Below are 26,939 nucleotides of genomic sequence, written 5' to 3' on the forward strand. Positions count from 1 at the left end.
CAGAGAAACCAGCGTGAACCATGTTGTATGTAGCTTTTGGTGCCTTTGAATGTTCCAAACCAAAGCTTACAAATGTGTACACATATATAAACTTTTTCCTGCTTTTTACAGACATTTTTACCGCATTGTACCCATTACTCAGCAGCTTGCCTTTTTCGTTTAGTACTGAGGTTTAAGGTCTTCTCTCTGGGCCTGTAGATCTAAGTCTGCCCCTTGTTTCCTTACACCTGCCTGATATTCCCTGGGATGGGCACAACGTATTCGAGTCAATGTTTCCTCTAGTGATGGACATTTCAGGTTGTTTTGTTTTATTTATTTATTAATTTGCTGCTAGAAAAAAATGCCATAGTGGACAGTTTCCTGCCTGGCACTGCCAGGAGTTCCCAAACGTGAGGAGCCACCCTTGCTTTCTAGGTCACCTACTTACATTGCTGTTGGAGAAAAATAGCCCCCTCATGAAAAGACATAAAAAGTAAACATATGGTGTATCTAGAGAGACTCACACAGCATCATTAAGATGAAAACCAGGCCTCTGGCCCCACCTCCTCACTGCAGTGATGCCGTGTGCCCTCCCCACCTATCTGCACACCTCTTCTGGATGGCAGCCCGGGCCAGCACGGACAGAGAGGCAGATGCTGAGCTCGCTGACTTAGGGAGTCAGCTGGGGGAGGTCACTCAGCAGACCCGCTCCTGCCAAACAACAGTGCTGGAACACTGAGACTGCCTTGCTTCTCTGTATTGAGAAAAATTTTTTTTTGCAGAGACATATATAGTAGAATAATTACCCATGATATGAGTGCCAGTTATAAAGAGTAGCTTTAAAATCGGAGAAGGCAATGGCATCCCACTCCAGTACTATTGCCTGGGAAATCCCATGGACGGAGGAGCCTGGTAGGCTGCAGTCCATGGGGTCGCTAAGAGTCGGACACGACTTAGCGACTTCACTTTCACTTTTCACTTTCATGCATTGGAGAAGGAAATGGCAACCCACTCCAGTGTTCTTGCCTGGAGAATCCCAGGGACGGGGGAGCCTGGTAGGCTGCCGTCTCTGGGGTCACACAGAGTCGGACATGACTGAAGTGACTTAGCAGCAGCAGCAGCAGCTTTAAAATAAAGAGTAGCTTTAAATTAAATTAAATTAAAAATAAGGACCAAGAAGAGAGAAAGTGAATGTCTAGGATATTTTGAATACTTTGTATTTAAGTTTAAACCCAGCAAGTGTAAAAGAATGACCACCCTTTAATGTGATCGGTGAGACCTGCAGAATTTGGGACAGGGTTCCCTGAGGCCAGTCCTCCAAGAGCAGGCACATCTGGGAGCCCGTGTGCCCAGTCCACCGAGAGCGCTTGAGTGGCTTCTTTCTCCTTCCCTGCCCACCTGACTCATGCTCTCACTCCTGGAGTGTGAAAAAGCGTAGGTGGTCTCCTACGCTCACCTAGATGGATTGGGGGACGATTGAAGTGATGCCACGCTCAAGATTTTCTTCTCCCTCCATAGTCACCCCCTAAACTCACCAACTAAACACCTATCCTAATAACCAACAGCTTATAAGGCCCCAAAGCAGCTGTTAGAGCAGACATGCTACTTGAATGGGAGAGCACCAAGAGCGGCTGTCAGTCTTATTCCTTTTCTTGAGTTTTGGTCCTTTTCCCAGGAGGAAACAGCTCTGAGAGGATGGGCCGTCACAGCCACAGTTGCGGGCTGGGGATGGTGAAGTCTGTGCCACAGCCACAGGAGGGGTCACTCCTTGGCGGTCAGCAGGTTCCAACGAGGGCTACGGAGGCACAGCAGGGGCAACAGCAGGGGAGAGAGACGAACAGGAAGGAGAGCTGTGTGCACGGGAAAGATATGATATTCCTATGTTTGAATAAAATGTATGCCAGATTACATAGAGTCTTCAGATTCTTCCACTTTAGCCAGCAGTACTCAGATGAAACGTCCAGGGAGTTCAGGTTCAGGTAATATTTGCAATAATGGGCTTTCATATCGGTGTACCTACCCCTTTTTATCCTTGAGCACTGCTATTTCCCAAAGACCAGATGTGTATTCTTCAACTTGGAGGAACTGTTAGAATATGTAAAATCCAGTTGTTGAAAGAGGGCCCTGGATCCCTCCACTCCGCACACGCCCTTGCTCTGCCATTTCACCTACAGCCTGCTTCCCTTCAGCCCACACCTGAAGTCCCCCCTTGCTCTTCATTTCCCTTTATCAGTAGCACGCTCACCTTGTAATATAGCACATGGATCACTTTTCTATTATATTTATTGTTTGCCGTCTCCATCTCCTGCCCAAGCGTAAGCATCATGAGGGCAGAGTTCCCTGTTCTGTTCACTGACATATCCCCAGGACCTAGAACAGCGTTTGTTACGTAGCATGCACTCAATCAACACTGAATGAAAAAAAGTAAAAGAGCAAGTTACAAATGTTACCTACCCACCAGGTTCTTGGGTTCCTTAATCAATAGAAATTGACTAGAGGCCAGAGAAGAAATTTAGGCAAGGCTTTATCAGGGCCCCTCCTGTAGCAGTGGGGAGCAAGAACAAGCAACAGCTTCCCTTGCTCACTGGCTCCCCAGGGGGGCCAAGCTGGTTCCTGATATGGAGTGAGTGATGGGTCCAGCTGGAGGGTGTGTGTGTGTGTCTGTGTGTGTCTGTGTGTCTGTGTCTGTGTGTGTGTGTGTGTGTGTGTGTGTTGGTCCCTCAGTCATGTCCAAACTCTTTGTGATCTCATGGACTGTAGCTTGCCAGGCTCCTCTGTCCACGGAATTCTCCAGGCACGGATACTGGAGTGTGTGGCCATTCCCTTCTCCAGGGGATCTTCCTGAATTGAAGCCCAATATCCTGCATTGACAGGCAGATTCTTTACCTTCTGAGGGGTAGCATAGATGTTTTCCCACCCCTTAGGCGGAATTGTGTGCAGGGGGCATGTGCCGCACCCTGCTTTTGCTTGGGGTTCTTCAGAAGTGGCAGTTGGGTTCTTTGGTCTCTTTGTATCTTTTGTCCAGAATCTGCAGCGACCGCATTTGCAAATGCATGCCGTTACTTTAGTCTTATGTAGTTTCTTAGTTGCTTGAGGAGGGGTGTGTCCAGGTGCACGCATTGCAGCCCTGCAGCAGAGAGTCCCAGGTCCCAGCCCGTCTCACAAAGAAATAGATACCAAACGATTCTCCTTTTGTTTTTCAAAATACCTGCATAATCAGGATCTTCCTGGCGGTAGTGATTAGGACTCAGCGTTTCCACTGCCGTGGCCCAGCTTCAGTCCCTGGTCAGGGAAGATCCCACAAGCCACGTGCTGCAGCCCAGAAACTCCAAAACAACAAAAATATCTACAGTGCGATATAGAAAAAAAATCTGTAGACAGATACACCAAATTTTAGATAATAATTATTACTAGAGGGATGGGATTACAGGAGATTTTCTATCATATATTTCTCAATGTTTCCCAGTTTTACAATAATTATTACTTTTGAAATGAAAAATAATGCTATAACAAAATAAAGGATTAAAGAATTTGGTTAAGACCTAAAAGAGCTTTGTTTATCTTCTGGGGTTATATTGTAAGAGCCTTTTCTGAAAGTTTGACATTGTTTTGACAACGTTGAGTTGGATTTTTGAACATAGACAAGACTCGCCTCACTAATGTGCTACTAATAGGTTTCCATAGAGGGGTCATCTAATTTTTTTTCCCAGTAGCCTAACAGTAGTTGTGTTATCTAGCATGCCACCTGGGGGTCTTACGTAGGTGGTAGATAATAAACTTAAAGTAGGATTGTACTTGACGGGCCTGTCTCCCACCTCTCACTGTGAGTAGCACATGGTAGGCAGATATGAGAACAAGTGATTAGTGAGTGGATGCAGCTCTGGTGGCAGGTCTGAGAGTGGGGTGTCCTGAGAGCTGGGTAGAAGGGAAGGCGAGTATCGGGGAGCTGAAAGGGCTTTTCTTATCCTTAGCTCAGCTTTTCATCTATCCTGAAAAGAGTTGGTCAGCAAAAGGTGCTTTATTGAACAGCGGCTTGTAACAGGCCAACCACGAATGCTGGAGTGCATTGTTTCACAGGGAGCATCTCCCCACAGGTGAGATCCAGAGGACAGGTGCCAGATATAACTTAAATTCATTCTGGCTCTTGCGGAATAAAGGCAGAAGCAGCCTCATGAGATCCCATGTGCTGTGCAGAGTATAGACTGTTTCTTTCAGTAAAAAGGTTTGGTGGGGGAATTCCCTGGTGCTACAGCAATTAGGGCTCCATGCTGTCGCTGCTGAGGGCCCAGACTCAGTCCCTGGTCTGGGAGTGAAGATCCCACAAGCCATGCAGTGTGGCCAGAGGAAAGGGGAAAAGAAGTTTGGTGGTTACGCCCTTGTTTAAAATACTCTCCCTAAGCCATACTGCCCAGTTTTAAATGAATGAGTTAAGATGGAGGAATGCTCACTCCTTGCCCCAAAATTAAATATTTGAAGGAAGATGTCTTACCTTACTTCCAAGATAAAACGCTTTCCGTTTCATGTTAGTGAGGTGTAGTTTTACCTGACTATTCAATCCAAGACTGCGGAGCGCCCCCTCTAGGCCCTGGCGGCCCCCGGGGGAGGTTTTCTAGCACAGGCATGGGAGTGGGGGGTCTGGGAGGCTTCACAGTGCGGGGAAACGGGCTCCTTGTTTCAGTTGCCCCTCATTGTCAGGGAGACACTTATAAAATGATTACACTCCCGTGAAAGATAGCTTCTACATAATTGAAGATTGTCCTGGCTCTCTCTCATCAGAGAGGAAGCAAAGCCGTATAAATTATTTACAGAGCTCCAAGTTGTTTCCTTTCATGAGCCCTGATTTTGTTTTTGTCTCTGCAAACGGAGATTTTGTTTATCCATGAATAGTTTTCCCTAGGGCATGAGAAATATGACTGTTTAATTATGAATGAGGTTTTTTGTTTGAGTCCATATTAACTAAAACGTGCAAAAATCAACTGTTTTTCATTAGATCCCTTTCAGCTCCCCACCAGAACAGAACCAACAAAGGAACAAGCAGTTCAACCAGCACCCACCAGGAAGCCCACTGTGATTCGAATTCCAGCCAAACCAGGAAAATGTAAGCACTTCTCTGCCTCATTTATTTTTTACTCCAGGAGCTGGGGAGAAATATATGCTAATTTATCAATGTTTGCTTCTGAAATTATTTGTAATCGGCCATTTATTATTATTACTCATAGCTGAGAACATATAAAAGCAAGTTGTTTTTTCATAATTCTCTAGACAATTAGTACGGTTAATTTAGATTTTACTTCTCTTTAACATCCTTTTAGGCAGAGAGTTTAAAAGGAGGCTTAAACTCAGAATAAGTATAATACCCTATGTTAGTGCCAGTAGTAAAGATAGAGTGGAGGAGTACTTGAAACTGATAGCAGATACAATTGTATATGTCTGTTCAGTTCAGTTCAGTCACTCAGTCGTGTCTGACTCTTTGCAACCCCATGAACTGCAGCATGTCAGGCCTCCCTGTCCATCACCATCTCCCGGAGTTCATTCAAACTCACGTCCATCGAGTCGGTGATGCCATTCAGCCATCTTATCCTCTGTCGTCCCCTTCTCTTCCTGCCCCCAATCCCTCCCAGCATCAGAGTCTTTTCCAATGAGTCAACTCTTTGCATGAGGTGACCAAAGTACTGGAGTTTCAGCTTTAGCATCATTCCTTCCAAAGAACACTGGAGTATATTATTCCAGTCAGCATAATCTAAATATAGCTATGTGTGAATTGTCTGAAGGGAAATAACCAAAAGTTATAAAAACGTAACAATGTATAAAAAGACTTTTAAATTAGTATAACATTACATGTTTTATAAACTTCCTTACTTGATATTTTTTGGGGGGCTGCCTTTGCGAGGTTTTAGTTCCTTAAACCAGGGATCAAACGCAGGCTCTTGGCTTGGAAGTGCAGAGCCCTAACCACTTTCACATTCTTACATGAAATTTTGGATGGGTTTTAATAAGTACAGCAAACAAAAACAAATCTGATGTTGTTATAAGAGAGACTCCTACAGGGCCAAGAGAAAAAGTGTGTGAGATGTATGTACAGAAATGACATACAGTGGGTTCCAGGGTAATCACACACTTTCTCTGTGAGCCTCTTTCATTTCATTTCCTCTAACGCTTTTGCGTAGCCCGGAGGCATCCTTGCCTCTATCTAACGAGACCCTGCCACTGCGTTCCTGCCAACAGCAGAGCAAGTATACCAGTCCTTCGCCTGCAGCATCCCGGGGTTACGCTGTAAGCATACCCTGCAATGCCATGAAACCCCTTTAGCTTAGGGGTTTGACCTCTCTCTCTATAAAATACTACCTAGAAGAATCATATTGGTTTTAGTCTCTTGATGGTTTTATTAACGAATGGCTCCAATCCAAGTAGTGAGAAGATTGAACAGAGTTGCTATGGAAAATGAGGAGGAGAGTAAGTTAACAGTACCAAAATCTAGTGGGTTTTCACTTCGTTCAGTTCAGTTGCTCAGTTCAGTTGCTCAGTCGTGTCTGACTCTTTGCAACCTCATGGACTTTAGCACGCCAGGCCTTCCTGTCCATCCCAACTCCCTAAGTTTACTCAAACTCACGTCCATCACGTTGGTGATGCCATCAAACCATCTCATCCTCTGTCATCCCCTTCTCTTCCCACCTTCTATCTTTCCCAGCATCAGGGTCTTTTCCAGTGAGTCAGTTCTTTGCATTAGGTGGCCAAAGCATCAGTCCTTCCAATGAATATTCAGGGCTGATTTCCTTTAGGATGGACTGGTTGGATCTCCTTGCAGTCCAAGGGACTCTCAAGAGTCTCCTCCAACAGCACAATTCAAAAGCATCAATTCTTCACTGCTCAGCTTTCTTTATAGTCGAACTCTCACATCCACACATGACTACTGGAAAAACCATAGTCTTGACTAGATGGACCTTTCTTGGCGAAGTAAGGTCTCTGCTTTTTAATATGCTGTCTAGGTTGGCCATAACTTTTCTTCCAAGGAGCAAGCGACTTAATTTCATGGCTGTAGTCACCATTTGCAGTGATATTAGAGCCCCCCAAAATAAAGTCTGTCACTGTTTCCAATATTTCCCCATCTATTTGCCATGAAGTGAGGGGACCAGATGCCATGATCTTAGTTTTCTGAATGTTGAGCTATAAGCCAACTTCTTCACTCTCCTCTTTCACTTTCATCAAGAGGCTCTTTAGTTCTTCTTCACTTTCTGTCATAAGGGTGGTATCATCTGCACATCTGAGGTTATTGATATTTCTCCCAGCAATCTTGATTCCAGCTTGTGCTTCATCCAGCCCAGCATTTCTCATGATGTACTCTGCATATAAGTTAAATAAGCAGAGTGACAATATACAGCCTTGACATACTCCTTTTCCTATTTGGAGCCAGTCTGTTATTCCATGTCCAGTTCTAACTGTTGCTTCTTGACCTGCATACAGATTTCTCAGGAGGCAGGTCAGGTCGTCTGGTATTCCCAACTCTTTAAGAATTTTCCACAGTTTGTTTGTTGATCCACACAAAGTCAAAGGCTTTAGCATAGTCAGCAAAACAAAAGTAGATGTTTTTCTGGAACTCTTTTGCTTTTTCGATGATCCAGCGGATATTGGCCATTTGAACTCTGGTTTCTGCCTTTTCTAAATCCAGCTTGAACATCTAGAAGTCCAGGGTTCACGTACTGTTGAAGCTTCGTAGGAAGTTATATAGTAGTTTTAGACTAAAGAACTGGTAATGTGTTTCTTTTGACAGCATGATATAACCCACGGATATAGCCCGCTTGACAGCTCATTGGGTTCTCTGCTTGCTTGCGGTTACCTTATTATAAAGTGTTTGGGATTTTAATAAGCCGTGTGAGATATAATGATAATAAATATTGTCCAAAGCTCATGTGGCTTCAAGGAATACAACTTGGACATTGAAATGTATTCTCCTGTTGTGTCACGGTCCCCAAAACCCCCATGTTTGGTGATTTGCTAGGAGGACTCACAGAACTTAGCATCTAGTTGTGTTTGCAGCTGCGATTTATCAGAAAGCAAAATCTGCAGAGGGGAAGGTGCATGGGGCAAAGTCTGGAAGAAACCAGGCACGAGCCTCTGGGGGTCCTCTCCTAGCTGGGACGCACAGGATGTTCCTCCATCTCCTCAGTTGTGAAATGTCAATCAAGGAAGCTCATTACAGACTCAGTACCCAGGGGTTTTGTTGGGGGCTGTTTACATGGGCACCTCTAGAAATTTTGTTATGTACCAAAATTCCAGATTCTCAGAAGGAAAGCGGGTGTCCAGCATAAACCGTATTCTTTTATCTGTTCTGGAAATGGTGGGAACCTTCCCAAAATCCAACTTTCTAGGCCATCAAGGGCCACCTTTGTAACTCAGTCCTGCGATGTTTATTCTTTTCTATACACTGATAAATTGGGTTAGTAGTCCTGAAAGCCTGGAAAAGACATATTGAAGAAGCACCTTTATTTATTATCCTGACAAAGCTCCAGGAGCTATTAGAAAGCTGAGTTCTGTACTGCTGTATGTAAGAGAACGGAAGGGCTAGTTCCTAGAGAATTATTTCTATTTATATAAAAAACTAGTTCCCCAGGGACTTTCCTGGTGGTCCAGGGGTTAAGACTCTGTGCTACCACTTCAAGGGACACTGATTTGATCCCTGGTAGGGGAACTAAGATCTTACATGCCACAAGGCATAGCCAAAAAAAAAAAGAACAGTCCCCTCAAATTTTGTTATTACAATTAGTAAGCAATGCATATATGCTGTAGAGGAAAAAAAATAAGACTTGGTGTCCGAAAAACTTTGAATGGATAAGAAAAGAAACAAACAGCTTTGTGGTGCAAAACTCCTTCCTCTGAACCTATCAGCTTCCTCCCTTGGAGACCTCTTTCTTCTGACTAAGATATCCTTTCCCCAGATATCTGCATAGCTTCCTTCTTCACTGTTCTTTCAGGTCATTGCTCAAATGGCACTTTTCTCATTGAGGCCTCCGCTGACCACGTTATTTGAAATCGAAAGTCTCCACCTCCCCCATGTACCCACATCAGATAATTACTACGTCCCTTCCTTCCAGTAAGCTATCTCCTCTCTACTTTCATGTTCTTACTACTCTGTACCCTTCAGTTTTTTGTCATGACAACATATCCTAAGTGATTCATTATTTCTGTGTAAGAATAAGGAAACTACAACACAGAGGGAATCTTCAAGATGGCAGCTGAGATGGACGGTCTCTGTATGGCGGCCCTGCCTCTCACTAAGAAGGCTTGCCTGTCTCTGTGTCACTGTGTTCCTAGTAGCTGGCCTGGGTACCTTCCTCCTTTGAGAGTGTTTCCCTGTCTGTGAATAAAACAGGAACTCGTCCTCTTGCTGTAAGTTTTTCATGTGAAATGGAAGCAGACAGTGTTCATTTGAATGAGAAAAATTCCCATCTCCTTTAAATGCCTTAACCAGTAAAAGCTGGCTTCAGCCTCCTTTAGTGTGTTACCATCATCCTCGCTCCAAGTATTTCGCACACAGCTTTTAATTAGCTGTCACAGATTAAGCCTGGTCATCTTTGTTTTCTTCTTTTTATACTAAGTTGGTACACTATCTCTGGGTTAAGGATATAATTTGGATGTAAAGATATTGCTTGTGGAAATGAGAGCAATTAAGCCCATTAATCTGGAGCTGATAAATTGGAAAGCACATTTAATTATTTGGATTGGGGGAGGGTTGGACACACCACCTATTAGGAAGCAGCAAGGCTTATTACAATGAAAATAGACTTTTGGGTTCAAACCTGTGGTCTGACTGTTACGAGCATTGAGACCTGGATGTTTTTGTTGTTCAGTTGCTAAGTCATGTCCAACTCTTTGCTCCCTCATGGATTGCAGCACGCCAGACTTTCCTGTCCTTCACCATCCCCTGCAGTTTGCTCTAACTCTTGTCCATTGAGCCAGTGATGCCATACAACTATCTCATCCTCTGTCATCCCCTGTTCCTCTTGCCTTCCATCTTTCCCAACATCAGGGTCTTTTCCAGTGAGTTGACTTTTTGCATCAGGTGGCCAAATATTGGAGCTTCAGCATCAGTACTTCCATTGAATATTCAAGTTTGATTTCCTTTAGGATTGACTGGTTTGATCTCCTTGCTGTCCAAAGGACTCTCAAGAGTCTTCTCCAGCACCACAATTCCAAAGCATCAATTCTTCGGCGCTCAGTCGTCTTTATGGTCCAACTCTCACATCCATACATGACTACTAGAAAAATCATAGCTTTGACTATACAGACCTTTGTGAGCAAAGTGATGCTTCTGCTTTTTAATACACTGTCTACCATAGCTTTTCTTCCAAGGAGCAGCTGTCTTTTAATTTCATGGCTGCAGTCACCATCCATAGTGATTTTGGAGCCCAAGAAAATAAAATCTGTCATTGTTTCCATTTTCTCCCCGTCTATTTGCCACGAAGTAATGGGACCAGAAGCCGTGATGTTAGTGTTTTGAATGTTGAGTTTTAAACCAGTTTTTTTCGCTCTCCTTTTTCCCTTTCATCAAGAGGCTCTTTAGCTCCTCTTTACTTTCTGCCCTTAGGGTGATATCATCTCTGTATCTGAGGTTGTTGATCTTTCTCCTGGCAATCTTGATTCCAGCTTGTGATTCATCTAGCCCAGCATTTCACATGATGTACCCTGCATATAAGTTAAATAAGCAGGGTGACAATATACAGCTTTGACGTCCTCCTTTCCCAATTTTGAACCAGTCTGTTGTTTCATGTCCGGTTCTAACTGTTGCTTCTTGTCCTGCATACAGGTTTCACAGGTGGTCTGGTATTCCCATCTCGTTAAGAATTTTCCACAGTTTGTTGTGATCCACACAGTCAAAGGCTTTAGCATAGTCAATGAAGCAGAAGTAGATGTTTTCTGGAACTTCCTTGCTCTTTTCTATGATCCAGCAGATATTGGAAAATTGATCTCTGATTCCTCTGCCTTTTCTAAATTCAGCTTGTACATCTGGAAGTTCTCTGTTCGTATACTGTTGAAGCAAGACCTGGATAGTTCATTTGTTTTCTTCTCAGCTTCAGTTTCTTCATCCGTCAAATGGGTGCAGGGGTATCTAGCATAGTGCTGTCTAATGTGGTAGCCAACAACCACATGTGGCTACTGAGAACTTCAGTGTGGTCCATGCAACTGCAGGACTGAACTGTTTATTTAATTTTAATTAAGAGTTAAGTTCAAACTGCCATAGTGGCTACTAGCTAGCAGACTCAACAGATCTAGCACTTAGATGTTGGTTAGAGAAATGCATATGAATAAAGCGCCTTAACTTAATGCCTCGTCATAGAAGGTTCCAACAAACGCTGGCTTACTGTTGTAATTATTTAGTGTCATTTCTACTCTTGATAAAACATTGGGTAAAATTAACTGATGGCTGCTAACCCATCAATTTTCTGAGATTTGTCAGGAGATCTTTCTCTTTTGCTCAGCCACCTATTCTTTTGTGTATAGACATTTTCCTAAGGAAGCAAGCTGCAGTCTTTCCATCCTGTGAAACCCTCGAAGACTAGAAATTACTGATTAATTATTGCTATTTTTCCAGGTTTACATGAAGAGGATCCACAAAGCCCACCTCCTCTCCCTACTGAAAAACCTATTGGAAACACCTTCAGCACAGTATCTGGAAAGCTTGGTAATGTTGACAGAACTAGAAACTTGGTAAGTGGTCATTATAGGTTGTCCTAAGCTACACACTAATTTTAGGTACTCAGCTGATGTCTAAATTATTTTGCTATTGGTCAGAGAAAACCTTTATTACAAACCATTTTCTAAGCTCCATGTACTTATTTAATATTTTAAAAATTCATATAGGATAAAAGACTTAGGCTAATTCATTGTACTTCATCATAAAATAATTTGCCCTATACCAGTATATTGTCTGTTAAAAATTTTTTTTTTCTACATTTTTGGTTGTACTGGGTCTTTGTTGTGAAAACAGACTTAGTTCAGTGATCAGATTATATTTGAAATACTGAGTGAATCACATCATTTTAAGATAATCATGAGATTTGTTCATCTGAAATTTAGGAGAATGTTATTTTTTAATTTTAAAAATAGTGCTTTAGCATGTGCTTATTAACAGATGGTGGTCAAAAGATTAAATATATACACATTTTTTAAAAAAAATTCCAACTTCAATACCATTTTTCCATACTTTTTGAAATTCCTAGGTTATCTTTATAGTTTGTTTCAAAAGAAACCAGTTCTTAAAGTCTTTGAGCCAAAATTTCAGTTCAAATTTCATAATAGTTTTACATTGTGAATTAACTCTGCTTATTATACATGCAAACTGATCTAATCATCTAGTGAAGAGAAATTTCTTTGATGGATCCATTAAATTGAATTAGCCAATATTAAGTTAATGAGAGTTTCCTGTAGGTTGGATTAAAATTTAGTGATCACTTGCATTTCAAAGTACTTGGTAATAAATTTTTATTAAAACTGGGCCAAGAAAACCCAAAAGAGGATGATAGAGCTCCTACCATAGAGTTGTCGAATGGGGGAAATCCCATATTTCCATGGAGAAAAAGTTACTTGGGAAGGTTACTAAAGGGTAGTAGAATGGAGTGATAGGATGACAAGTAGACATACTTAGCATTCACTGAGTCATGGGCTTTATCAACCGTAAAGCTCTATTAAAATATTAAGTATTATTCCATTTGGTGTTAAGCAATCCACAAAGCAACTCCAACATAGGAAAAAAAAAAAAAAGAAGAAAGAAAAGGAAGTTAGAATAAACTAAACCATCTGGAGGGGGAACTTTATTCATAACTGTTTATACCTCACATGAATAAGTTCAGTTCAGTTCAGTTCAGTCACTCAGTCGTGTCCGACTCTTTGTGACCCCATGAATCGCAGCACGCCAGGCCTCCCTGTCCATCACCATCTCCCGGAGTTCACTCAGACTCACGTCCATCGAGTCAGTGATGCCATCCAGCCATCTCATCCTCTGTCGTCCCCTTCTCCTCCTGCCCCCAATCCCTCCCAGCATCAGAGTCTTTTCCAATGAGTCAACTCTTCGCATGAGGTGGCCAAAGTACTGGAGTTGCAGCTTCAGCATCATTCCTTCCAAAGAAATCCCAGGGCTAATCTTCAGAATGGACTGGTTGGATCTCCTTGCAGTCCAAGGGACTCCCAAGAGTCTTCTCCGACACCACAGTTCAAAAGCATCAATTCTTCGGTGCTCAGCTTTCTTCACAGTCCAACTCTCACATCCATACATGACCACTGGAAAACCATAGCCTTGACTAGACGGACCTTTGTTGGCAAAGTAATGTCTCTGCTTTTCGATATGCTACCTAGGTTGGTTATAACTTTTCTTCCAAGGAGTAAGCGTCTTTTAATTTCATGGCTGCAGTCACCATCTGCAGTGATTTTGGAGCCCCCCAAAATAAAGTCTGACGCTGTTTCCACTGTTTCCCCATATGTTTGCCATGAAGTGATAGGACCAGATGCCATGATCTTTGTTTTCTGAATGTTGAGCTTTAAGCCAACTTTTTTACTCTCCACTTTCACTTTCATCAAGAGGCTCTTTAGTTCCTCTTCACTTTCTGCCATAGGGTGGTGTTATCTGCATATATGAGGTTATTGATATTTCTCCCGGCAATCTTGATTCCAGCTTGTGCTTCTTCCAACCCAGCATTTCTCATAATGTACTCTGCGTAGAAGTTAAATAAGCAGGGTGACAATATACAGCCTTGATGTACTCCTTTTCCTATTTGGAACCAGTCTGTTGTTCCATGTCCAGTTCTAACTGTTGCTTCTTGACCTGCATACAGATTTCTCAAGAGGCAGATGAGGTGGTCTGGTATTCCCATCTTTTGAAGAATTTGCCACAGTTTATTGTGATCCACACAATCAAAGGATTTGGCATAGTCAATAAAGCAGAAGTAGATGTTTTTCTGGAACTCTCTTGCTTTTTCCATGATCCAGCGGATGCTGGCAATTTGATCTCTGGTTCCTCTGCCTTTTCTAAAACCAGCTTGAACATCTGGAAGTTCACAGTTCACGTATTGCTGAAGCCGGGCTTAGAGAATTTTTAGCATCACTTTACTAGCATGTGAGATGAGTGCAATTGTGCGGTAGTTTGAGCATTCTTTGGCATTGCCTTTCTTTGGAACTAGAATGAAAATTGACCTTTTCCAGTCCTGTGGCCACTGCTGAGTTTTCCAAATTTGCTCGCATATTGAATGCAGCATTTTCACAGCATCATCTTTCAGGATTTGAAATAGCTCCACTGGAATTCCATCACCTCCACTGGCTTTGTTCGTAGTGATGCTTTCTAAGGCCCACTTGACTTCACATCCCAGGATGTCTGGTTCTAGGTGAGTGGTCACACCATCGTGATTATCTGGGTCGTGAAGAGAATAGCATGACAGAAATCCCGTCCTGCAGTGTTTACAGAGGGTGGGGGAGGGAGAGCTGAGACCCCCCTGTGCTGTGCAGTAATGAATGCATATGTAATAGACATGCTGGGTCTGAAGGAAGAAGAAACAAGAAAGAGATCACAGGGTAAATGATTTGGCTGAAGTCACGCACATAGATGTCCAGAGCGAGAGATCTATGACTGAGAAATCCCTTTTGTTTTAAGAATTACAATTACTGAGTGCATTTTAGACCAGAGGCCAGAAAGGCTTGAGGTGTAGGGAAAGATCTCTGGGAAGAATGTTTCACCAGTGTGATGAACCATGTGGAGAGGGTCTTTGACAGGTAAGTCTTCTAATGAGGTGCAGAACGAAGACCCTCTACTGCTTCTCCTGCCTTAAGAGCCAGGGAATTTTTTGTCTCCTGACAAGATGGCTGTCCCTGCAAAACCTCAGTCCTCACTTAAACGATAGAGGACTCCAGGGTGAGAAACATCAGGAGGCAGTGGCGCCATTCTGTCATGGGAGCACACTGTTCTGTGGAAATCCAGGGCTTCTGCCAGCCAGCACAGGAAGAGAGTTGGGGGACGTGGCCCAGAGGGTGGAAGGTGTCTTGGCTGCAGCCCAGGAGCTCTCTGATGAATTCAGAACTTGAGAAGTGGTATCAGTGCCTCAAGAAGAGAAGGCACATCTGCAGAGGCTGCTCAGTGATCCCAGCAGACAGGAATGAGGTTTTGGAAGAAATGTCTGCCTTTTGAAAATACAGCAAGAAAGGGGGAAGGGGGCTGGAATTATTTTTAAATTGAACATAAGAAACCATCCCAAGGAAGATGAACAAAAAGATGGCATCTGTGGGGCAGTACAAATAGAGAAACCAACTTTGCCCAGAACTAAAATGCTTACCCAAACACATCGAAAGTCAAAGTTCAGGGATGTCAGAGCTAGAAAAAAACTGCAAAATGCAAGTACAGAGACGCTCCATGCATGTGTGGAATACTGAAAAACAGGAAATCCCTAATGAATAAGCTTCCAAAGACTGTCAGCAGAAGCTGTGCGCAAGCCTGGACTTGACCAGACACTCAGACCGTGGCTCCTGCAGGAACCAAGCCCCTCCTCTCAGTGTATGAAGGCTGTCTGGTGCAGCAATGCCTTTGGAATGTGCCTAACAGTCCTGGAGGGTTCAAGTACACTGCCTTTTTCTGTAATTTATTTTTGCTGATAATTCAAAGTTGAGAAATTAAAAAGATATTTAAGATCTCCCATAAAGATATATAAACCACCCAGAGAAAACTACAGCTAATATTTGGTAGAAGATTAGGATTGTATGGTACGTCTTTATTAAAGTACATCGTCTATAATTTTTCATGTCAAATTTATACATCTTTTTTTAATCTGCCCTTAATTATTAACTAATTTTGAAGAAAAGATATGAGTTCCTACCTATCTGCTAGAGTGTTTTTCTCTTTGTTTCAATTTTAAAGGTGGCCAAAGAAGTAAATGAGTTTTTCAGGTATCATAGCAGGATTTGTTGGAAGGCATATAGGCAGTGTATTTATAAGACATGGATGATGGTTTGTAATATTGCAGGGTTTATGAGCTGGTGACTTGCCTCACTACATTAACTGAACTCATTAGTGAAACCCAGTTTTAAGGGCAAGCTTAATTTGTTTTTTAAAATGAGATTATAAAACATTGAAACATATTTAGATGATCACAGTTATTAGCAATTAATCATTTGGTATTTAAGGAAAAGTTGTAAATATTCAGTGTGAATTACAAACCACAGAAGTGAGTTTTAACTCATTAGTAAAATGAGAAGGGGAAAAAGAGACCAAATTAGCCCAAAGATTATCAATCTGTAGCTATATCTCCTTTACCAAAAAAAAAAAAAAAAGGAATGTCATTTTGAAGACCTAGCATTCCCCTCCCCTCAGGTGGTATTGGAAAAATATTATGTCCTGGATGTCAGTGGTCAGAGCTTAAAAAGTAGGAAAGTTGAAAAAAAGAGACTCAATTAGAATTAGAAGAATTTAGTGAGGACTTTTCCCTTAAAGAATAGAAGTTTTGGCATTAAGAGCCTTTAACTTCTCGTTCAACAGATGATCTGAAAAAGTTTTCCATGTTTTATATTCATTACCCAGTCCCTGGGCAATAACATGTTCAGAAAACTTATTTAATTAGCACAGTTTGAACCCCTTCTCCTAGAGAAGTCTTCCTATTGATCTCCACACTTCCAATTTCTCTCATCTACTTTCAGACCAAACATTCCAACTCTCCCTCTCTGGTTTTTCACACCACCCCCTTTGCTCTCTCCTCCAAAAATCTTCTCAGCACATCCAACCCCTTTGCTCTGATTGTATAGTTCAGTCAGTTCAGTTGCTCAGTCGTGTCCGACTCTTTGTGACACTATGGACTGCAGCACACGAGGCTTCACTGTCCATCACCAGCTCCTGGTGATGCCATCCAACCGTCTCATCCTCTGTCATCCCTGTCTCCTCCTGCCTTCAACCTTTCCCAGCATCAGGGTCTTTTTAAACGAGTCAGTTCTACGCATCAGGTAGCCAAAGTATTGGAGTTTCAGCTTTTAGCATCAGTTTTTCCAATGAATATTCAGGGCTGATTTCCTTTAGGATGGACTGGTTGGATCTCCTTGCAGTCCAAGGGACTCTCAAGAGTCTCCTCCAATAGCACAATTCAAAAGCATCAATTCTTCAGTGCTCAGCTTTCTTTACACTCCAACTCTCACATCCATACATGACTACTGGAAAAACCATAGTCTTGACTAGATGGACCTTTGTTGGCAAAGTAAGGTCTCTGCTTTTTAATATGCTATCTAAATTGGCCATAACTTTTCTTCCAAGGAGCAAAGGTCTTTTAATTTCATGGCTGTAATCACCATCTGCAGTGATATTAGAGCCCCCCAAAATAAAATCTGTCACTGTTTCTATTGTTTCCCCATCTATTTGCCATAAAGTGAGGGGACCAGATGCCATGATCTTAGTTTTCTGAATGTTGAGCTTTAAGCCAACTTTTTCGCTCTTATCTTTCACTTTCATCAAGAGGCTCTTTAGTTCTTCTTCACTCTCTGCCATAAGGGTGGTGTCATCTGCACATCTGAGGTTATTGATATTTCTCCTAGCAATCTTGGTTCCAGCTTGTGCTTCATCCAGCCCAGCGTTGCTCATGATATACTCTGCATATAAGTTAAATAAGCAGATGACAATATACAGCTTTGATGTACTCCTTTTCCTATTTGGAACCAGTCTGTTGTTCCATGTCCAGTTCTAACTGTTGCTTCCTGACCTGCATATAGGATTCTCAAGAGGCAGGTCAGGTGGTCTGTATTCCCATCTCTTTCAGAATTTTCCACAGTTTATTGTGATCCACACACTCAAAGGCTTTGGCATAGTCAATAAAGCAGAAATAGATGTTTTTCTGGAACTCTCTCGCTCTTTTGATGATCCAACGGATGTTGGCAGTTTGATCTCTGGTTCTTCTGCTTTTTCTAAACCCAGCTTGAACATGTGGAAGTTTGCGGTTCACGTACTATTAAAGCCTGGCTTGGAGAATATTGAGCATTACTTTGCTAGCGTGTGAGATGAGTACAATTGTGCGGTAGTTTGAGCATTCTTTGGCATTGCCTTTCTTTGGGATTGGAATGAAAACTGACCTTTTCCAGTCCCATGGCCACTGCTGAGTTTTCCAAATTTGCTGGCATATTGAGTGCAGCACTTTCACAGCATCATCTTTGAGGATTTGAAATAGCTCAACTGGAATTCCATCACCTCCACTGGCTTTGTTCGTAGTGATGCTTCCTGAGGCCCACTTGACTTTGCATTCCAGGATTTTTGTTTCTAGGTGAGTGATCACACCATTGTGGTTATCTGGGTCGTGAAGATCTTTTTTGTATAGTTCTTCTGTGTATTCTTGCCACCTCTTCTTAATATCTTCTGCTTCTGTTAGGTCTATACCATTTCTGTCCTTTATTGAGCCCATCTTTGCATGAAGTATTCCCTTGGTATCTCTAGTTTTCTTGAAGAGATCTCTAGGCTTTCTGTTATTTTCCTCTATTTCTTTGCATTGATCGCTGAAGAAGGCTTTCTTATCTCTTCTTGCTATTCTCTGGAACTCTGCATTCAGATGTTCATATCTTTCCTTTTCTCCTTTGCCTTCACTTCTCTTCTTTTCACAGCTATTTGTAAGGCCTCCTCAGACAACTATTTTGCCTTTTGCACTTCTTTTTCTTGGGGATGGTCTTAATCCCTGTCTCATGTACAGTGTCACGAACCTCATTCCATAGTTCATCAGGCACTCTATCTATCAGATCTAGGCCCTTAAATCTATTTCTCACTTCCACTGTATAGTCATAAGGGATTTGATTTAGGTGATACCTGAATGGTCTAGCGGTTTTCCCTACTTTCTTCAATTTAAGTCTGAATTTGGCAATAAGGAGTTCATGATCTGAGCCACAGTCAGCTCTCAGTCTTGTTTTTGCTGACTGTATAGAGCTTCTCCATCTTTGGCTGCAAATAATATAATCAATCTGATTTTGGTGTTGACCATCTGGTGATGTCCATGTGTAGAGTCTTCTCTTGTGTTGTTGGAAGAGGGTGTTTGCTATGACCAGTGCATTCTCTTGGCAGAACGCTATTAGCCTTTGCCCTGCTTCATTCTGTACTCGAAGGCCAAATTTGCCTGTTACTCCAGGTATCTCTTGACTTTCTACTTTGCATTCCAGTCCCCTATAATGAAAAGGACATCATTTTTGGGTGTTAGTTCTAGAAGATCTTGTAAGTCTTCCTAGAACCATTCATCTTCAGCTTCTTCGGCATTATTGGTTGGGGCATAGGCTTAGATTACCGTGATATTGAATGGTTTGCCTTGGAAACGAACAGAGATCATTCTGTCGTTTTTGAGACTGCTTCCAAGTACTACATTTCGGACTCTTCTATTGACTATGAGGGCTGCTCCACTTCTGCTAAGAGATTCCTGTGGTATAAGCTCTCTGCTTTCAAGCCTTGTCTGTTCCTTCTCACATGCTCTCCTTTCAGGCCACTCCTTAAGTTTCTGTTATGTTCCCACTTCCTGCCAGCTCAAAACCCACCACACCATGTGGAAACCAGCCAGTATGAGAGATTTGGCTTTTCTAGGTAAAACAAACTAATCACCACCCCACTTACTGTATGTTTAAACTTAGGAGCACTGCATATCTTATCTTAAGTATTGTCATGGGATAAATAAATGCTATATTTTAAAATAATTGCCTACAGTGCCTGCTTAAGTTGGTGCTGTGTAACCTATCACGAGTTAAGCATCATCCTTACCTCCTTAGAGCACGCTGGGTGTGTAGTTACCAGTGCCGTCGGGTGGGCCATGGCCCCGGCGGTCTCCCTCTCTGTTCTCAGTTGCATTGTGACCTGGACAGTGAGGACAGAGACGAGAAGACTCTTTTAATCTCCTTTCTATAACTCTGCTACATTTCCACTTAGAGATCTAGCCAAAAATTTGTCTATAATTCCTCTTGACAAGCTCTTGTTTCAGATTAACCTTAACTAAGAAGCATTCTCTGATTCTTTCAGGAATCTGACATTGCTAGTCAATCAGGAGGTTCTGGGCGAGGACCCCCAAGGTTGCCACCCAGGTAGGTAAGCATGGGAAAACCTCTAAAAAGTCAGTTAAAGAAAATCTAATGACTCCAAGACCAGACCTTTTTTCCCATGTCGTTGCCCTTCCATCTTTTTTTAGAAATAAGTCACAAATTTACCCAGGCCACTAGCCCACAGTCTGTTTCTGACAATAGGTTGTAGGAATCTCTGTTTCTTGTTTAACACAATCTAACAACTCACAGAGCACACACATGAATCTCTGTTGTTGTTGTTCAGTTGTTAAGTTGTATCCAACTCTTTTTGACCCCATGGACTGCAACATGCCAGGCCTCCCTGTCCTTCATCATCTCCTGTAGTTTGCTCAAACTCAAATCCATTGAGTTGGTGTTGCTATCCTATTTTCAGAACTAGCTTTCTTCGTTTTAATCTAAATTAGAGTTTTAATAATGATTCCTAGGACATGAACATTAGAGTTTGTTTTTTCCTTCCTAATAATCTAGAAGACCCCATCACATCTCCATGATATCTTATTATAAGCTTTTCATCTCAGGCTTTGGTAGAAAGTGCTTAGTTTTCTGAAACAGTCATGGTGTGTTTAAGAGCAAATGGGGCCTTAGAGAGCTCATGATAGTAAATGCTTGTTTGTCTTGAACTAATGAATCTCTAGTGCAAGATAAGAAGAAGCTGGAACATCATGGCATTTCTTCTAATAATATAATGTTTAATGCAGCAGTCATTTGCTGAAAAATAGCATACCCTGCATGTTTCAATAAATGGTGTTACATTAGCAGAAAGCTCTGTGTGTGTGTGTATGTGTGTGTGTATGTGTGTGTAAGAAAGGACAAAGCAGAACCTACTATCGATCAAACACTGACTCACAGCTGCCACATTGAATTTCAGGCCTATAAATGGAAAAGTCATATCAGCTCGACAGCCTCCTCCCAAGGGGGCCCCTGAGAGACCACCTCCCCCTAAACTTCCAGCAACCAGAACATCAAATAAAAAACTGCCTTTTAATCGGTCTTCTTCTGACATGGATCTTCAGAAAAAACCAAGTAACTTGGCACCTGGACTCTCAAAAGCCAAGAGTCAAGTCTTTAAAAATCAAGATCCAGTACTGCCCCCGCGCCCCAAACCAGGACACCCTCTCTACAGGAAGTACATGGTAAATGTAGCTTTTAAAAATGGTTTTGGTCCAGAGGTTTGTCCTAAAGTATATATAAGACCCCTATTCCTTAGAAAAAGTTGGTGAGACAAATGTGTAATTGCCCCTTGATGCTAGAGTGCTTTAGACAAGTAGGCTGTGATAAAACCTAAGTCTTTAAAGCACAGTTTCATTATTAGGAAAAACATAGGAAAAGGAAGCAGGGCAGGCAGGGACTGCAACGTGCTGTCTGGGCTGACCAAACAGAAACTCTGAAAAACCTGACCCAGTAGGTTGTACTGATGGGAGTATCTGACAGATATTATATTCACATCTCAGTATAGTTTATATCTTATATCTACCTTGCCCACAGACTAAAATTTGAAGTGAAGTGGAAAGAAAGTTCTTATTAAAATGGTTTTTCCCTTATTTTACACTTTTAAAAATCTGATTATCATGGTCCATTTAATAGTTACCAGTTGGAAGTTTTCATCAATAATCAAGATCATTGAGATATTAATTTTATTCTCTCTGAATGTTTTTCTTATCCTGTGACCTTAAGCCTTTGTCTTCAGAGTTGATGTGTTCTCTCTGCTTTGGTCAGGTTAACCTGATGAAATCTAGAGCAAATTAAAATGATAAGAAGCAGGAGTGTTGGCACTTTTTAAACAATCGTACAACAGTAGCTCTTAACAACAACAGCATTTATTCATTTCATATTGTTCTATAGTTCCATCATTGAGCTGGAAATTGTTCTCATTTTAAACCATTCAGGATTTTTTTCCCTCTTCTTAAGGGAACGATATAGACAGAGATGAAGGAGCTAGGATATTCATATGTATTCATATTCATTTAAACTGATAAAATTTTAATTGGGATAGGGTTACTTAGTAAAAGCAGCAGGTGATATGTTGAGTACTCATGAGTCAGGCATTGTCTGAAGCACTTTATATATGTTAAACGACTATTTGTTCCTCACATCAACCCTGTGAAGTGGATACTATTATTATGTGTGTTATGCAGATGAAGAAAATAGTACTCAGAGAGATTAAATAGCCTGTCCAGGATCACAAAGCCAGTAATGGTGGAGCCAAGGTTTGGACCCAGACTGACTGGTCTAGGCGCATGCTCTTTGCCGTTAAGCTCCACTAAGGAAAGATCACAAAGCCAGTAATGGTGGAGCCAAGGTTTGGACCCAGACGGACTGGTCTAGGCGCATGCTCTTTGCCGTTAAGCCCCACTAAGGAAAGATCACAAAGCCATTAATGGTGGAGCCAAGGTTTGGACCCAGACGGACTGGTCTAGGCCCACACTCTTTGCCGTTAAGCCCCACTAAGGAAAGGGCGTTACAGGGCTTCGCTGGCGTCCAGTGTCAGGACTCCACACTTGCACTGCAAGGGGCGCGGCTTCAATCCCTGGTCGGGGAACTAAGCTCTCACAAAGCCCAGCCTGTGCAGCCAAAAGAAGAGAACGAAAGTCATGTTGCTAATTGTAAAGTCTCTACTTACACTGGCTGTTCCATGTTAAGAGCCTCATTGGGGGTATCAGATTTTGCTTATCAGTCTTAGCATAGCTATATAATGTTAATAAAGCATTTGAATAACTTAAAAGTGAAGTGAAAGTGAAAGTCTCTCAGTCATGTCCAACTCTTTGCGACCCCATGGACTACACAGTCCATGGAATTCTCCAGGCCAGAAAAGTAAAGAAATTAATAAATCAAAATGATGATATATTAGAGTAGTATGTCTCTTTACAAAGTAACTCCTTAAACCCCTCATCTGTCCTGTGGCTTCCCCACCATTAAATTGCCCCCCAGGGTCACCTCTGGCACCCTGGCGCTCTGACAGTGCTGCTGGAAGCCACCCCACCCTCCCTGCCTCCTGGGGCCGCGCCCTTATGCTCTGTGTCTTTGCTCCTGAGTGCAGCCTCCCTTTCCTTGTTGTATATGAGCTTGTGTGATCATCTCCTGGGTACACCTTTTGTATTGTACAGCCCTCTGACCCATGCTCATCAGCCGGAATTTACCAAGGCAGGGAGCAGAGTCCTCTGGCCAGAAGAGGCGACAGACGTAAAAGCCATTCTGAGATAAGACAAGGCTGAGTGACCAGGAATGACTGAGGTCAGGCAGTGAAATGGGCTTAAATAGACACTTGCACCTGAGAGACTGCACGGAAAGAGATTAAAGGCAGGTAGAAGCAGCCTGTCCAGTCCCTTGTCTGCCCCCGTGAACTGCAGGCTGTGAGGTCAGTGCCGAGCATTCGCCCTCATGATGCTCTGGGAACCTGGTGGAGTGGGCCTTCCCGGTTGTGACTGTGAAGGGGCACCTTAGGCTGCCTTCAGCCCCTGAGTCCTGTGTGCTCAGCCCCAAGCCCCGGAGGACTCTGCGTGTCCTGAGAAGCGGCAGCCCCGCCAACTAGATCCTGAGTTTGCGGAAGCTGAGTGAAGAGTTTACCTGCTGGAAGTCATGCTGCAGGCGCGTGTGCCAAATACCCACCTGATTGGCCTCTTAGGACGCAGTTATTTGATTATGAATAATCCTTTATATTGGTTTATGTTCAAGCTGTCTGTGCCTCATGGAATTGCCAATGAAGATGTCATCCCGCAAAACCCTGGAGAACTTTCTTGTAAGGTAAAGTAGAGCTCCTTCTTTACTGACAAGTTTTTTAAAAAATTTGCTGGCCTTTGTTACTGTTTTACACGTTATTAAATGCTTTAGGCTCCAAAGATTAGAATGTGGAAAAGTAATAATGTTTTATTAAATAATAATTGCTTCAGAGAGTGGTATTGTACCTTACAGCGTGGGGACGTCCTGGTGATACTGAAGCAGGCAGAAGGTAATTACTTGGAGTGCCGGAAGGGAGACGATGCCGGCAGAGTTCACCTGTCTCAGATGAAGATCGTCACGCCGCTTGATGAACATCTTAGCAGCAGACCAAACGTGAGGAGTTGATAGTGTACCATCTTCATATCACACATGGCAGCACGTTTCATAGAGCTATTAAGTATAGCTCATCCTCAGGTTTTTATTAGCACGTTTATTTTAACCAGAGTAAAAATTACAGTAGCGTTTTATTCCATTTTAAGAATAAATTACTTCTAAGAGCCTTGCCACGGCCAGACTAATCACTTTGATGCAGAGTGACTACCGTATGGCGTGCCTTCCTCGTATCACGCTGACTTACAGCATCCAGGACACGCAGCCATTCACTTTCAACTGTGAGAGCTATTTACTTTTGAAATAATGTAAATACATTTACCAAAGTACTAGAGATTGGTTTTCTAGCAGAATGGATAATTATTTTAAGGAGGGCCCTATAAAGGCTGACATTAAAAAACTTCCCTGTGAGATTTAAGATGAGTATAGACCTTGTTTCTCTGATCATAGCTCATAAAATAATGAAATGAAATGTTACAACACTCTGAAGTCACTATTTAGGCCTAACAAATCTGTGGAGCCTAGGAGAATACAATGATTATTGAAGGTCATTTGTTGAGCAAGAAAAATGCCATTGAACAATTTACAGAGGCATATTTTTTAAAGAGCTGCTTAGGGTATCCAGTTAAATTTTCACTGTCTGTTAGGTAATGCAGCAAACATGCAAAATGAGACCTGTCAGTCATTTAAGCCAAGTTAAAGTGTTTGGTTTGTCATCCATCCTAGTTTTTGTAATCTCATCCAGTTCTTGGAAGGCAGTCTGTCATTTGAGGTTTGCTAAGAAAGTAAAGATTCGAATTTTGGAGAGCAGAGAAGATATGTGCTATGCTGGCTACAGCTGGAATGTTGAAGTTTCTGACTTTAGTTCACACAGGGAAAGTTCTTCTGTTGCTCATTTTCTCTTTGTTTTGAGGCATTACCCATCTGTCTACCCTGTTCTTCCTCTCTTTTGAACACACTGGTAGGTAGCCATGGGGATTGTACTGTCAGAAAGCTTTCCTTGATGAAAAATAGAAGCTGAAAAAATTACAAGTTGTGCTTTATAAACATTCACGGTTTTGTCACTTGGAACATTACCTTACTCATGCTTGTGCCATAGACTTGCCGAAAGGTGACCACCAGTGACCCACAGCTGGTGAAACCCAAGTGGGGCCTGTCTTAGGCTCTGGGTCATGGCTAACATTACCCTTTTCAGAAAAGTAAAACCTACTTGAAAGCCTAGTGTGAAGGTAAATATCCCTAAAACTGTGTTACTCTCTCCCCTGCCTTGGTCTACAGAGGACACTGCACGTTATGAGTTGAGGCTGGGCTGTCCGAGCAGGGAGGCAGGGATCGTCACCGCGCGTGGCTCTCACAGCGGCGGGTCTCACTTCCCCTCCCAGCCCTCTCTGAACCTCATTTTATAGATGTGTGAAATAGATATGAGAATCCTCAGAGCTGATTATAGAATTGATTTATCATTATGATTCCATTTATATGAAAGTTCAGAATGGGTAAATCCAGAAGGCAGATTAGTGCTTGCCCAGGGCTGGGGGACGGGGGAGGGGGAGTGATGGCCAATGGGTGGGAGGCTTCTGGAGGATGATAAATGCATCCTAAAGTTAGATTGTGGTGGTGGTGCTGCTTCTGCTAAGTCACTTCAGTCGTGTCCTACTCTGTGTGACCCCATAGACGGCAGCCCACCAGGCTCCCTCGTCCCTGGGATCCTCCAGGCAAGAACACTGGAGTGGGTTGCCATTTCATGCATGAAAGTCAAAGTGAAGTCGCTCAGTCGTGTCTGACCCTCAGTGACCCCATGGACTGCAGCCTTCCAGGCTCCTCCGTCTATGGGATTTTCCAGGCAGGAGTACTGGAGTGGGGTGCCATTGCCTTCCCCGGGAGATTATGGTGATAGTCACACAATTCTGTGAATATGCTAGAATTAGGTACACTTTAAATGCTTGAATTTTATGGCATGTGCCTTATATCTCAAAGATCCTTAAAAAATTAAATGAGCTAATTAATTTAGGTAATCTAGCACCTATAAGTGCTTAGTATAGTGAATAGTGCATAGTGGGCAAATGGTGTATATTAACTATTCTCATTACTCATTAGTATTAGCTATTATAGTCATACTAGAAAGAACTTTGAAATATGTTAGATTTTCTTCCCAGATACCCACTCTAATGGTGTGTTCCTACCCCTGTGGCCAGCCCCGTTCACCTGCCCTCTCACCCTTCACCTGCCAGGCCAAGGTGATGAGCAGCATCAAAGGGACAGCCGTGCACAGGAGGCCGGGAGGGGGGAGCAGGAGGCACAGGCTGCCTCCTGTCCCACTTCTACCCTGTTTGGCTGGTGTGTAGGCCTCGGTCCATCTGCAGGCCCATGTTTATGTTCAGTGTGGGGTAGGCCTCTGACTTCACTTTTTCCAGATGTAAAGCCATCTAGCCTAACACCATCTATTGGAGCAGTCATCCCTTTGTCTACAGACGTAAATCAGAAAAAAATGAAAGCCACACAGATACTAAATTGGGTAAATAGTAATTTTTAAAGCCCCTCCAGGCTTGACATATCTCATAGTTCCTTTCCACAATCCCTGAAATTCCCATTATGCCCATTTATTTAAGCAGAAGCACTAAGCAGCCTCTAAGAAAATGTTGGTGTTGCTTTGGTAAACTAATACACCAAGCTGCCTTAGCCCTTCCTGTATTATGTTCAGCGGACATGAGAGGAGGCAGCGTGCCTCCGCAGCTGCCTTATAGTTGATTCAGAAAAGAGCTGTGCAGAGGAGCTGCAGGGCGGACGTGGAGGGAGTGGACCACGACCCCTGAGGCCCGAACACCATGGTCAGGAGAGGGGCAGGCCCTGGTGGGCAGGAGCCGTTAGAG

At 42.7% G+C, this 26,939-nt stretch overlaps 1 protein-coding gene across 9 annotated transcripts in view; it reads left to right on the forward strand.

The window, feature by feature from the left end:
* Positions 1 to 26,939, forward strand: part of SH3D19 (SH3 domain containing 19) — a 198,764-nt gene that overhangs the window by 156,012 nt on the left and 15,813 nt on the right. For all 9 annotated transcript variants that reach the window (XM_027956244.3, XM_060400975.1, XM_042234938.2 and 6 more), the window contains 6 exons: positions 4,970 to 5,077; positions 11,567 to 11,682; positions 19,967 to 20,028; positions 20,894 to 21,158; positions 23,698 to 23,766; positions 23,935 to 24,075. In XM_027956244.3, the coding sequence (XP_027812045.2) occupies positions 4,970 to 5,077; positions 11,567 to 11,682; positions 19,967 to 20,028; positions 20,894 to 21,158; positions 23,698 to 23,766; positions 23,935 to 24,075 (761 nt within the window). The remainder of the gene's footprint in view (positions 1 to 4,969; positions 5,078 to 11,566; positions 11,683 to 19,966; positions 20,029 to 20,893; positions 21,159 to 23,697; positions 23,767 to 23,934; positions 24,076 to 26,939) is intronic.

This window comes from Ovis aries, chromosome 17, assembly GCF_016772045.2.
Source record: "Ovis aries strain OAR_USU_Benz2616 breed Rambouillet chromosome 17, ARS-UI_Ramb_v3.0, whole genome shotgun sequence".
In the NCBI taxonomy this organism is placed as follows: Eukaryota; Metazoa; Chordata; class Mammalia; order Artiodactyla; family Bovidae; genus Ovis; species Ovis aries.